Here is a 15,000-nt window from a genome sequence, read left to right as displayed (position 1 = left end):
ATAATAATAATAATAATAATAATAATAGCATGAGTCACTAAAATGGTAAAAATTCACAGTGGTGTAAATAAATATACATTAGAAACATATATTTTCTAATACATATTTACATTTACACCTCTGTCGACGTATTCACCAACAATGATGATGATAATTCGTAGGAGGAGAGGGAGGGGAGTGGGAGGTAGGCGGAGGCTGCGGTCACTCGGTATCAGATTCATATTGTCATCTCAGCGTCGTCCTCATGAAATATTCATAAATAAATTTTGCGTTTATGAAGGACTTCGAACACCTTGCAACCAAGATCTCGGGCGGCGTTCACTTCCTCGTTTGACGTAGGAAAAGGCACCTTTGTTTATAGAAGTTCAGGAAATGTTTTCAGCATATGCGTCGACGATCTTACCAAGAAAGCCTTGAACATTCTTGGCTCCAGGTAAGAAGAGGAACGCACGATCGCAATTACGGTGGATCAGGTATATACTTGCGTTTACTTAACTTTCTTTTACTCACGTGGTGCTTTGCAGCGTCCCTTCAGCTCCTAGCTGCAGTCTCTTTCATTCCTTTTACTGTACGCCCGTTCATATTCTCTTTCTTCCGTCTGACCTTCCACCCTCTCCTAACTGTTGTTTTATAGTGCAGCTGTGAGGTTTTCCTCCTGTTACACCTTTCAAAACTTTGCACTCTCAGTTTCCCTATCAGCGCTGAATGACCTCATGGGTCCCAGCGCTTGGCCTGTGGCTTAAATTCTATATTCTGTCCTATTCTATACTTAACTTTCTTGTACTCTAAGATATATTAAGAGTTACTTTTTTGTATTAAGGGAATCGCCTCAAGACGAGTAGAAAATTTATGGTAGATCAGATATATATATATACATATGCGTTTATTTACCTTTATTTTAATTCAAAATTTGTAAAGACTTATTTCTATTAAGGGAATAGCCACTTTCATAATATAGTTGAATAGTTAGGTTACAAGACGCCTGGTTAGTTAGTTATAAATGATTTGTTTAACCAGACGCCTGGAGAAGTTATGTTAGATGAGGTATATATGCGTTTATTTACCTTTCTTTTAGTGTAAAATAAATTGAGATTTGCTTATTTATATTCTAGGAATAGCCACTTATTTACCTTTCTTTTAGTAAAATGTATTGAGACTTATTTGTATTAAGGGAAATCGCTACTTTCATAACCTAAAGTCTCGCAGCTATCTTATTTATCTTTCTTTTAGTAAAATGTATTGAGACTTATCATTCGCATTGAGGGAAATCGCTCCTTTCATGATGCAAAGTCGCACAGCCAACTTGCAGGACACAGCGAAGCCTTCTCATGTTTTCAAGGTCATCCGCAAATAACGTCTCGACCTGCCAACCCACCTGTATACCTGTGCGTTTCCCTGCGCGACAATGCTCACTTCCCCTTTCTACCTATTATTATTTTCCGTCTCGCCACTTCCTCGTTGTCCCAGCTTCTTCCTTGCCGTGAAAGTTGGCAGGACTCTGTCTTGAAGAGCAGAGGTTGACATGGCATGAAAGGTTAGGCTTACCTTCTTCCTGAAGCGTTGCATATGAAGGCGCGGGTATGCGGACATAAATGTGTTGGTGCGTACATATGTATATATATGTTTATGAATATTTAGATATATATATGTACATTTATGCATGTATGCATATGCACATGTATATACATGTAGATTGATAGATAGGTTATTATTATTATTATTATTATTATTATTATTATTATATTATTATTATTATTATTGGATGAGATAACAAGTCACCCTTTAGTCACCTTTAAATGCTGAAATAGTGTTGGACACCCCGCCCCCCAGGACCTTAAAGCACCTTTATCCCAATATTTCTTCCACTTTATAACGCTTTCTCAGTCTCTCTCATCTCCCTCCTGCTTTCAAGTCACACAGACCTTTTTTTCCTACCTATCATCTTCCATTCTTTCCACATGACCACACCACCTTGCAATTTTCATGCAAACTAAATTTTTCTCCCTTCTGTCACCTTTCACTTCTCTTCAGTAACCATTCTAATAATTAATCGCCACGAGACCTTGTTTATGCACATGGATCCAACATCCATACTTCACTTTCCTTGCCCTGTCATTGAGGGAGTACCTCCATGAAGTCACGTGGCTTCACCCTACAGTATTTATATGCTGTGTTGATGCCATGTGACGGGTGAGAGGGCTCTTGAACTAGGGTGATCTCTCACCTGCTCCCTTTTGAATCTAAATGCCTCTCTCTCTCTCTCTCTCTCTCTCTCTCTCTCTCTCTCTCTCTCTCTCTCTCTCTCTCAATTTTACCCCAATCTCCTCCCTCTTACTTATTTTATCAGCTTCTCTCACCATGCTACCCAGCCTCTTAGGTAAACTGAGGACTTCCCCCCCCCCATTGCACTTTAAATCCTTTACTTCATTTGATTTATATTGTTTCTCTTCATCTTGCTGTCCATCATCTATCTCTCTGTTCATTGTCTTAATTGTCGAGAAAGAATATAATTACTGAGCTAAAAGTGGAAGCTGCTGTTGTCTTGTCACCTACCCAGAGATTCTGGACCTGAGAGATATGAGTATGCTAATCACATTGATATATATCAGAAGCGCCCCGTAGGGGAGCTTGGTGCTGTCAATGCACCTCATGCGGTGCACCGTAGGCATTACTTAAGGTTCATTGCAGCGTCCCTCCGACCCCTAGCTGCATCCCCTTTCATTCCTTTCACTGTACCTCCGTTCATAGTCTCTTTCTTTCTTTCTTACTTTCCACCTTTTCCGAACAATTGTTTCATAGTCAACTGCGGGGTTTTCTTCATGTTACACCTTTCAAACCTTTTTACTGACCATTTCAGTTTCAGAGCTGAATGACCTCATACGTCCCAGCGGTTGTCCTTGTGCGTAAATTCTATATTCTGTTCTGTTCTATATCAGAAGCGGGATTTTCCCGCCTAGAACTGGCTTGCCTCCTGAAGATAATTAGGGTGGGGATGATTGTAGTCGTATAATGCTCTTAGTCGTGTGTGTATATATATACATATATATATATGTATATATACACACATATATATATATATGTATATATATACACATAGACACACGTACATGCATACATACAAGCATATATAAACATGTATGTATGTATTATACAAATAAATTTATATATATAACTTGCTACTTACATTGAATTTGCAATCAGTGTTGAAGGAGTTTCTTTCATAATACAGAAATTCTCTCTCTCTCTCTCTCTCTCTCTCTCTCTCTCTCTCTCTCTCTCTCTCTCTCTCTCTCTCTCTCTCTCTCTCTCTCTCTCTATATATATATATATATATATATATATATATATATATAATGTATATATATATATGTATATGTATATGTATATGTATATGTATATGTATATGTATATGTAAGAGAGAGAGAATTAATTCAATGTAAGTGGCAACTTACGGCAAATCCGGTTTTAGTTGCTGTGTTAAGAATTATGCATTGTTGTAGCACATTTTTTGTTTCCAGACTGACTGTCTACTGGTTAGATCAGGGTAAACAAGTATTTGGTCTTTTCCTCTTTTTGTCTAGGAATTGCATTGCCTTTTTCCCCCTTTGTACGATTAAGGAAGTTAGGGAAATAAACGTTTTATATTTATTTTGTGGAATACCGTTCGCTTGTATACAGTTTCCTTGTTGTTATCTATATTTCTTATAGTTTTTTTTTATATATTTACGTGAAATGTAAAAGGAAAATCTATAATTTTGTAAAGAAATTTGATATGTTTGTTGAATATGTAAATTTTATGCTATCAAGGCCACTTTTAAATTGACAGTAAAATATAAGAAGTAAAAAATGCGCCAAAGTTTCTTCGGCGCAATGATTATCTGTACATCGTATAATCAAGGCCAACCGAAAATAGATCTGTCTTTCCGTGGTCTTGGTATAATGCTGTATGAGCCGCGGCCCGTGAAACTTTAAACACGGCCCGGTGGCGGCCTGTCCTATATAGCTGCAAGAAGTACTATTATAGCTAACTTTATAACCTTAAATAAAATAAAAACTACTGAGGCTAGAGGGCTGCAATTTGGTATGTTTGATGATAGGTGGTGGACGATCAACGTACCAATTTGCAGCCCTCTAGCCTCAGTAGTTTTTAAGATCTGAGGGCGGACAGACAAATAGCCATCTCAATAGTTTTCTTTTACAGAAAACTAAAAATGACAGTAGGTTGTGTGGCCTTTTAGAATTTTTATTATTTATTATTATCATCGTCATTATTATAAAGAATTTTGCTTTATTCACCTCTAAAAGTTATGACGACATGAGATACTTAATCGTATAGAATATCGTTTTCAAATACATGACAGGAGAAATATACTTAAAAAAAAACGAATAATGCATTTTCACAACCGTGCAACAAAATAAATAGTGGAATCATCATACAAGAATATATCTGTGAACTTGACGGGTAGATTCATGATCCTTTCATCTGTTCATTTTTTACAAGTGGAGCAATTTGATACTAGCTATTATCCAAGACGTTTTGAACGATCAATGTCGCAACTTCTCCCAAAAAGTTATTTAAACGTCAGGTGTCCAAAAGATGCGTCAGGCAGAGAGGAAGTGTATATAAGATTCCGGCTAGCGAATGGGAAGTGAATTAAACAACTTCCTGGAAGGTATTTTAACCCGTATCTACAGTAGGAATTAGGGCCATTTTGGAATTGCTCTCAAGATGTTGTCATTCTTGTTTTTGGAATTTTAATGAGGAATTCGTATGGATGCATTTGTGTTGTTGTGAGGTTGGAAGCTGGTTGGTTTGTGAGTTTAGTTTTTGCTTGCTTATATTTGCTTTAATTTGGTCTTGTTTTTGTGTCAGTCTATTTATGGTATTGGTAATATTATCGTTGTTGATGTTGCTTTTGTTATTAATTGGTATAAAGTAGGTTCAACTGAAGTTGTTGTTGCTTTTGTTATTAATGGTATAAAGTAGGTTCAATTGAATTGTTACTTTTGTTATTACTTGGTATAAAGTAGGTTCAATTGAATCTTGTTAAAATCTAAACTAAAAGCTTATTGAAAATTTGTAAAATTCCCAACCCATCCATCCACACACACACACACACACACACACACACACACACACACACACACACAGCAAAAAATTGTTGGACCAAAGTACTGCATCCTTTCCTGGAAACGATAAGTGTTCAGTCCTACATATTAGTTGTCTGCATTTCCTCCAACAGAGGCATTTTAATCCAACTCAAGAAACTTCATCTTGAGAATCTGTTGCCCTCGTATTCTCTTCCCAATAGAGGGGGGATAATGCCGTCAGTGCACCTCTCGCGGAGCACTGTAGGCATTACTTAAGGTTACTAGCAGCGTCCCTTCGTCCCCTAGCTGCAACCCCTTTCATTCCTTTTACTGTACCTCCGTTCATCTTTCTTCCATCTTACTTTCCACCCTCTCCTAACAATTGTTTCTTTGTGCAACTGCGAGGTTTTCCTCCTGGTACGCCGTTAAAAGCTTTTCACTCGCAATTTAACTTTCAGCACTGACTGACCTCATAGGTCCTAGCACTTGGCCTATGGCCCAAATTTTATATTGCATTCCATTCATATCCCTCGTCTTCTCTCCTCAAGTAAAAGTGTAGCTGATACTCTTATTTTGGTGACTCTCCAAGACCGATCAAATTGGTACACATGCCATGTAAGACTTGATACAATACCGGGCAATAACCACCACCTCTCTCTCTCTCTCTCTCTCTCTCTCTCTCTCTCTCTCTCTCTCTCTCTCTCTCTCTCTCTCTCTCTCTCTTGGGTTAAAGGGTATAAAATTCCAGGAGGTTTCTAGTAACAATAAATGTGCTTCTACGAGATCTGTTAATTCTTTGTGACGTTTCATTTAGGTTCACAAAAAGAGCATCATTTTGTAGCTAGTTCGAACTGAATGTCTGTGTTCGTTTATTACGACTTTAAATCTCTTTTTTTCAGTAGCTTCTTAGTACGGTGGAATTGTTATTTATTTATTTATTTATTCAGTCACTTGTTTATTATTCAGTATGCTCATCCTGAGTTTGCTAGAGCAAGGTCTGGTTTTAGAAAGGCAGGAGGTGTACAGATCGTTTGTGTTGAGGCATAGGCTACTGTGCAGCATTGCATGGAATTTAGAACTCCCATTCCGAGGGCTTTCGTTGGTGAGAATTTAGAAATCCCCATTCCGAGGGCTTTCGTTGGTGAGAAAATGTATGTGACAGCGTCCAGTGACCAGTATTATAGAAGGCCTTAAGTCAATATCTTGGTTCCATTTAATTTGTAAGGCTTATTGGAAATTTGTGGTAAATATTGGGGTTCCTTAGGAAAATGGTGTCACCTTTACTGTTTGCCGCTCTCATGGACTTCATGATGAGAAAAGTGGTTGGAAATGGAAGACTGTTTAGATTGGAATAACAATAGAAATTCGACAGACTCAGAGTATGCTGGTGAGGCTGTCTTAATGAGATTCACAAAGCTTGCTAGTGAGAATGCGTCAGACATCTAGTGAGATGGGACTCTTGTTAAATTGTAACCATGTCCCCAAGGTATTGTAGATTTGAGAACAAAGTTTTAAGAAGAGTATTAGGAGTCAGATGGCAGGATATAGTGAGAAATGATACCATAAGGGAAAGTACGAACGTTGCATATATATATTCTGTATATATATATATATATATATATATATATATATATATATATATATATATATATATATATATATATACAGTATATATATGTAAAAGATTATAGTGACCCAGACCTACTTGGACGAGAACTATGAGATAGTTTGCTAGGAGCTTTATCTTAGCCACAACTACAGTTTTGAGTAGCTTGCCTAGTGCACTGGTGGAATCTTCTGATACCCAAATGTTTAAGCGAGGAGCACATTCTTTCCTGCTCTCTGCAAACTTCTCCTGAATTTCAGGTGTATCGGTTTCATTTTCTGTTCCCTCATTTAGTGATTTATCACCTTTTCCTACAATTTGTCTCCATAGGGTGACTTCCCTATGGAGCCCTCTTGGGTTCATCGTCTGTTGACTCTGTTCATAAGTGTTTTCAGCTGAAGATTCAAAGAAAGAAAGAAAAAAGGAGTTGGAGGTGAGTGGAGATTAGTGGAAGTGAAAGCACAAGAAAGATAGATAGGAATGACTGAATTTCACAGAGGCCCTTTGGCGTCGCACGAGGTTGGAGGTGAAAATGATGATTTATTTTGTTAGAAAGAGGCCACTTTTGATACCGCATGACTTGACACTTGCTTATTGCTGCGTCGTTCTCAGAAGTCAGCTCCTTTTAAGGCATTTAAGCGCAAATAGCTCCATTGATTACGAGAGAAGCGTGCTAGCACATAATGAATGCAGGTACGTCGCTCTCTACTAGGAATGTGACAAGTGGTATCTTGGTCAAAATCGTGATCTGTCATTTCTTAAGTGGGTGTTCTCTGAAATCTCCTTGGTGCAGTGGTTTGTCGTAGTGTTTATGGAGTTATGTTACACTGCTTAAACTGGACATTACCCCCAGTAACTGGAAGTGTGAAAGTCTTAGCATTGGTTTTCCTGTGTGGTTAAAATAATATACTCCCGTAGAGGGTAAGTGCCGTTAGTGCATTTCACGTGATGCGCTGTAGGCATTACCATTACTAAGGGTATTTGTAAAGTCCTTTCGAACCCTAGCTGCGCATAATTTTTAGATTTTTTTTTTTTTTACACTACCTCCGTTCCCAGTTCCTCTCTTCCATCTTGCTGTCCAACCACTCCAACTCCATCTTTTCAGTAAAGTGCCCCAGTGACTGGCTATATAGCCAAATTTTTGTAAGTCAGTCAAGATATTATACCATTAAGGGGAGAAATCTTTTTAAGAAGTGTATATTAATTTGGGACACACTTTCTATGAAATATAGGAATTGGGGCGTAAGATACCAGTGAGAAATCTTTCTAGGAAATACAAGAATTGGGGACATAATATACCAATTAGATGAGAAATCTTCTTATGGATTACAGGAATTCAGGACATACACCCAAGAAGTTGACATTCTTTTGTTAATAGGTCAACCTTAGACTTTTTTTTTTTTTTTTGACTTCTCTGCCCACTAGACGCCACGACATGTGCTGGTCAAGTCTCCCAATCAAGGTGACGTGAAAATTAAGTTTCTCTTCACGGAAACAATATGGTTGGTGAGGAAGCTGGTCTATTTTAACACTTTCCTAGTTTTCATGTATAATTCTACAGACGTTAAGTATAGAGGTGCTTTTGAGTTTGTGTGGGTTGAAAGAATGTTTTGTAAATATTTTTCATCAAGATTTATAACTTTCAAGGAACAAATTATCTTCTGAAAAGTATAGAAAATAACCAATCAAAGATGTATAACTTTCAAGTAACAAATTCTTTTCTGAAAAGTATAGAAAACATGAACCAATCAAAGATTTATAACTTTCTAGTAAAAAATATTTTCTGAAAAGTATAGAAAACGTGAATCAGTCAAAGGTCTATAACTTGCTAGTACAAATTACTTTCTGAAAAGTATAGAAAATATGAACCAATCAAAGATTTATAAATTTTTAGTACAAATTCTTTTCTGAAAAGTATAGAAAACATGAACCAATCAAGTATTTGTAACTTTCTAGTACAAAATATTTTCTGAAAAGTATAAAAAACGCGAACCAATCAAAGATTTATAACTTACAAGTACAAATTCTTTTCTGAAAAGCGTAAAAAACACGAACCAATCACATTCTCCTTCTAACTGGTCGGGTTTCGTAAGGCACTTACAGTAAGGCGAGGTGGGCAAAACAAGGTGGCCCAGCTTCCTTAGTAACAAAAGCGTTACCTAAATCATGTTTTGTTGCTGTGCATATAAGCTGCTTTCGGCAGCGAAACGTGCGCACGCAAATACCTTTCATTGACAGCGTTTCGTAACGTCGTTACGGGCTGTTCTATAAGCAAGAGTCCGTGCTGGCATAACGCCAGTTTAATCCTAAAAAGCATTATACCAACGTTTTCTCCTAATTCGGAACACCCAGCTTATAGGCCTAGCAGCCGGCGCAAACGTTGTGCCTCTCATAAAGCCCCAAGAAACCCGGTTATAGGCCTATTCTGGTAAATGAACTGTAAGACAGCCTTTCCTCACGTAATCTTGCAATTCGGAACACCCGGCTTATAGGTCTAGCAACTAGCGCTAAGTAGCTTTCCTCGGACGAGTTATCGACTTTGTCCACAAACGTCCCCCGACTTTGTGCCTGTCGTAATGTCTACGAAAAACCCGGATATATTTTAGTAAATAAACTGGCTGCCGGTGGCAACAGACAGCCTCACCTTACGCTGTCCTGCAATTCGGAACACCCAGCTTATAGGCCTAGCAACCAGCGCAAGTTGGCTTGGAGTCATTGACTTCGCCCGCAAACATCCCTCGGCTCTGTCCTTCCGAGAAACCCGGACATATTCCAGTAAAATAAACTGGCTACCAGTTACTGCTGTGTCACGCTACCAGAGAACCAGCAGTTGCATCAGGTACGTCGTTCAGAGAGCGCCAAGGAGTGCCATTGTTATTGCCTCGGCGGATTTCGCTGCCAGTCAGTCAGTCCGTGGCCAGCGGTCTGAGCGACTGGAACAACTTCGGATCGGCTCCAAGCGCTCTCGCTAGGATCGTAGGTCTAGTGCTTCTTCATCTTCTTCTTCTTGTGCCGGGGTGCGGACGGTTGGTGTGCTTTTGGAGTATTGTGATGCTTGCAGCCGTAAGTGTTCGAGTGATTGCTAGTTTTTGTGAATTCTTTTTCCAGTTTAAAGTGCGTTGCTAATATTCTTCTTGTTATTATGTTGATTGAAATCACTGATTCATCTTCGTTCAGCTTTTATTAGTTTGTGCAAGAATCGTGATCCCACTAGGAGCAAATTGTGTATTATGTTTTCAAAGTCCGTGCGTTTACATAAATAAATAAATAAAAATATAAATGAATTAATAAATAATTAAGTGCGAGTAAACATAACTAAATTGTCCTGAGTTGGAAAGAAACACCTAAGACGAAAAGACTAAACAAATAAAAAAAAAATAAATCTGGTTAAACCGGCGATTTCATTCAGCATAATAACATCACCAGAGGGTCAGAGAGTCTTTTGTGAAAATATTTGTCGTTTGTATTGTTGCTGAAAGTTATTATTTTGAAAAAATAAAAATGTTTTGTCGGCCTTTACTATTAACGATGTTGCAAGAAAATGTTTTAATTACAGATTATAATGATTAAGTATATATATATTATATATATTTAATTATATATATATACAATTTGTGTTTTATATTATATAATATATATATATATATATATATATATATATATATATATATATATATATATATATATATATATATATATGTTTTCCATATACACCTTTATCCGTTTTTAGAAGGGTGCAGTACCTAAGGTAGAGCCTTCAGGTTCTCAGTAAGTCTGTATGGATGAGGTTGCTAGCCCCATAGCCTCTTGGCCATATAGCTGATGCTTGCACCCATTCAAAGCTAGGTCGACTGATGGGCGGCAGGCGGAAATCAAACTAAGGAATTTGTAAAACCGAGCCCAGTGCTTTGCTTATCTTTCTCCTGAAACCAAACTTTGGAATTTTCTTCCTGCTTGCGTTTTTCCAGATGCCTGTTTTCTTCTGTCCTTCATGGGTTGGGTTAATTGGCATTTCTAGTTTGTTTCCGTTAGATCTGATTAGACCTGTAGGGGTTAGGGCATTTAGTGACCCTCACACGGTGTATGTAGGCGTTACTAAGTGGTATTTGCAGCGTCCCTTCGGCCCCTAGTTATACCCACTTCCTAGCCTTTTACTTCACCTCCATTCCCGCTTCCTTTCTTCAGTCTGGCTGTCCAACCTCTCTAACATATTTATAAGTCGCCTTACAACCGCGGGGATTTCTCCCAGTTTCACTTTTAGACCTTTGTATACTTCATATAATTTATTTTCTGTCTCTCTTTTGCTGTCCAACCACTCCAACAAAGAAATCTTATTGTTTTATATTTTTCTAAATGTTAAATATCCGAATTAACTTAAGGAGAGGCTTTATGTTAAAGGTGCGGTGTTAAGATATCGGAATTGTAAATGACCTTATGTTTATTTGTCAGAGATAAGAAGCACGTTAATCTGAAGGACCTCTTTTGTAAGGGACTGGAAAAATCACTTTTGTCTCATAAAAAAAAATTGTAAAAAAATTGTAAAAAAAGATTGTAAAAAAGATTGTAAAAAAGATTGTAAGAAAGATTGTAAAAAATGGTTGTAAAAACAGATGGTAAAAAAGAGATTGCAAAAAAAGATTGTAAGTACATTTTGTGTGTTCCATATGTTACAGTAATTTTAATTTACGGTTCTCTGTAATAATAATAATAATAATAATAATAATAATAATAATAATAATAATAATAATAATAACAATTATTATTATTATTATTATTATTATTATTATTATTATTATTATTATTATTATTATTATTATTATTATTAGGTAATTCTACCAGCCCCTTGGGGGTGAAAGCAAAGACGTAAGCAATAGAGGGTAAATTTCTCAAATTATCTCTGTAAATTTCTCAAATCTGTAAAATTCACAGATTATCTCTACATTTCTCAAATTATCTCTTTAAATGTTTCTCAAAATGTCTGTAAATTTCTCAAATTATCTCTACAAATTTCTCAAATTATCTCAAAAGATTGTTCAGATTATCTCTGTAAATTTCACACATCTCTACAAATTTTTCAAATTATTTCTGTTTCTCCAAATGTTTCTAAATTTCTCAGATTTTTCGTTAAATTTCTTAAATTATCTCTGTATATTTCTCAAATTATCACTGCAAAATTTTCAAAAGATCTTAAATTTCTCAAATGATCTTAAAATTCTCAAATTATCTCACCCGTACTGCATTATCTACACCCCTTTCTGTAGTGTCCAGTCAAATCATTTGATCTCCATGCGGAGTTCTTCTGTAGAATTACCATCATTAATTACCAGCAACGCCTTATCCTAACAATGGCCTTGGAATTTGAACCTTAAAGAATGCATTTGAAAGGGAGCGGCGAATGCTTCAGTTACGCCTATAAGCTGCGCTATCATAGAAAACGGGCATCGCTGCAAGGCCGTTATCGTCGGAGTTCCTATTAAACTCCATTATACGCACTGCCAAGGCCCTCAGGAAAGGCGTACACAACCGTTCATACGTGCCGTTGCCCTCCAGTGGTTACGTACTCAGATTTACAACCGAGACATTCAAAATGTTTTCCCCCTTTACTATATAGTTATACGACTCGGGTGCTTTATTGTGGGATTATAGAGATGACGCTAATGCGGAGTTTATCGGAACATTTTCACACTTTCACGAAGAGGTGTGAAATGATTACAGTGGATGTCACGCGTTGAACATCACGTCGGGGTTTTCGTTGTGCATCATTCGTTATCATACAAGGTCACCATTTTTCCGTCATTGTTTTTTATCACCGCTCCTTGACGTGCATTTACATTATATATTATACCTATTTCCTTTTCCTTGATCATCATCATCGTCATCATCGACTCATTGTTCATCATATTTGTTTTTATGTTTAGACCGTCTTCATCTTTTCCCCCTAGGGGGTTAGTGCCGTCAGTGCACCTCATGCGGTGCACTGTAGGCATTACTTAAGGGTCTTTGCAGCATCCCTTCGGCCCCTGGCTGCAACCCCTTTCATTCCTTTTACTGTACCTCCGTTCATATTCCCTTTCTTCCATCTTACTGTCCACCCTCTCCTACCAATTGATTCATAGTATAACCTTTTACTCTCAGTTTTCCTTTCAGCACTGAATGACCTCATAGGTCCCAGCGCTTGGCATTTGGCCTAAATTGTATATTCTGTTCCAAAGAGTTCAGTGCTTTTTAGCTGTGTTATGTTCAGTTACTTAGCTTTACTGGCAAAGTGCATCATATTGAATTGGAAAGATGAATATGAAGCTAGTGATTTCGTGTGAATCTTTTATCATTCGTGAGATTCAACTCCTTTTTAAAAATTAAAATTTTGTCATCCATTTCCTCTTGATGACCTTAGATTTTGCCACGCTGAATCACTCAAAGAGGAGCTTATATCCTAGAGCTCCGTTTTGTTAGAAAGAAGATCCTTGTATTTAAGTAGCCATTATTAAAAAAGAGGTAACTGTGTCCCAGAGCCTCCTTTTTAGTCAAGATGTGCTTGTGTTCCAGAGCTCTGTCCTCAGAAAAGATGTGCTTGTATTCCAGAGCTGTCTTTTTATAAAAGATGTGCTTGTGTTGCGGTGCCCCCTTTTCAGAAAAGAAGTGCTTGTATTCCAGAGCGTTCTTTCTAGAAAGGATGTGCTTGTGTTTCAGAGCCTCCTTTTTAGATAAGAGGTGCTTGCATTCAGACCCCCAATTTTTATAAAATGTGCTGTACATGTGTTGCAGAGCGTTCTTTTTAGAAAAGAGGTGCTTGTGTTCCAGAGCCTCCTTTTTTGGAAAGAAGGTGCTTGTATTCCAGAGCTGTCTTTTTATGAAAGAGGTGCTTGTATTCCAGAACCCCATTTTTAGAAAAGAGGTGTCTGTATTCCAGAGCCTTCTTTTCAGAAAAACGTGCTTGTGTTCCAGAGCCCTGCTGCAAAAAAGAGATGCTTGATTTCCAGAGCTCCCTTTTCAGAGAAGAGGTGCTTGTATTCCAGAGCCGCTCTTTAGGAAAGATGTGCTTGTAATCCAGAGCCCCCCATTTTAGACTTCACTGATTGGGAGGCCAGAGATATAGAGATCTAACGAGCGTATACTCGCCGTCGGCTTGCGGGTTGATCTACGAGCAAGAGCCTCCTGTGCTGGAATAAAACCAGGTAAATCTCGAACGGCATTGCCGTCGGCCTTCATACCCGAGTGGCCATAACTGCTTCCTTACAGTTACAATGGATGGCGTTTGGTTCCCACCATATACGCAACGAGGCAGAAGGTGAACAAGAGCAGAGGCCGATTCATAAACATTCCAGAAATTCGCAATTTCACTTTTATGATCAACAAATCGACGACAGACGACAACATCATTAACTGTATCACCAACAGCATCATGCGCATCATCTTCAGTGATCTCTCCCGATGCTACAACATCACTTTCGCTAAGGTCAACATCCCGTGCGCCGTAGGCACTACTTAAGGTTCGTTGCAGCGTCCCTTAGGGCCGTAGCTGCAACCCCTTTCATTTCTATCACTATACCTCCGTTCTGTCGCTCCTGTTACACCTTTAAAATCTTTATTTTCAATTTCCCTTTCGCCGCTGAATAGCCTCATAGGTTCCAGCGCATGGCATTTGGTCTAAATTTTATATTCCAATCCAATGACATCACCGTCCCGGACTGGAGGAAAAACACATCCGTCTTAGAGGAATCCAGTTATCTGGTAACAGAGGCGGATAATTCTTCACTTTGCCTGAGGCAGCTACGCGTGACTTCGGGAATTCAGAAGGCATACCGGCGGTTGAGTCATGTGTTTACTAAAAGGGCTGTAGGTCGAGTATTCCCAACCTTTGGAATTTTTATGAATATTAAAAAAAGGACTTTGTCATTGAAGACTCTGTATCTATATTACTGAAGTTTACGGAGAAACAAATCCACAGTTATGTATGGTTACAGATATATTTGAAAATAGACCAATCCGGAGAGCTTTCGGGAATCTGTTCGATTCTCCTTTTCAGATTCCTGAAAGCTCTCTGTTAGATTTATATTTTAGATGCAATTGTACCCTTACCTAACTGTGGATTTGTACTTGAATTTTATGAGTGTTAGATGGAAATAAGTTACAATTGTTTTTGTTATTAGTTGGAGTTCTTTTGTTTTTATGAAAAGCGTCTGTACCGATGCTGAAATTGTTTGTGAAGACTCTGTACCTTCACTCTGTATATTACTGAAGTATATACGTCATTTTTAATATTGCCAAATAAAAATGAACGTATAATTGTCATTATTATTAAA

General features: G+C 37.8%; 1 protein-coding gene across 3 annotated transcripts in view; it reads left to right on the top strand.

The window, feature by feature from the left end:
• Positions 1 to 15,000, top strand: part of LOC136826152 (uncharacterized) — a 56,933-nt gene that overhangs the window by 9,722 nt on the left and 32,211 nt on the right. Inside the window, exon 1 of one of the 3 annotated variants that reach the window (XM_067083170.1) lies at positions 9,583 to 9,714. The exons of 1 other annotated variant lie outside the window; for it this stretch is intronic. Coding sequence is in view for 1 of the 2 variants with exons in the window: in XM_067083172.1 (XP_066939273.1) it covers positions 9,749 to 9,760 (12 nt within the window). In the remaining variant the exon portion in view is untranslated. Of the gene's footprint in view, positions 1 to 9,582; positions 9,761 to 15,000 lie in introns of those variants that run through there. One more of the 3 variants, XM_067083172.1, reaches the window with a different exon arrangement.

Source organism: Macrobrachium rosenbergii, chromosome 40, assembly GCF_040412425.1.
Source record: "Macrobrachium rosenbergii isolate ZJJX-2024 chromosome 40, ASM4041242v1, whole genome shotgun sequence".
Taxonomy (NCBI): Eukaryota; Metazoa; Arthropoda; class Malacostraca; order Decapoda; family Palaemonidae; genus Macrobrachium; species Macrobrachium rosenbergii.
Note: the sequence above shows the minus strand (reverse complement) of the source record. Positions and strands in the feature narration are given on the sequence as shown.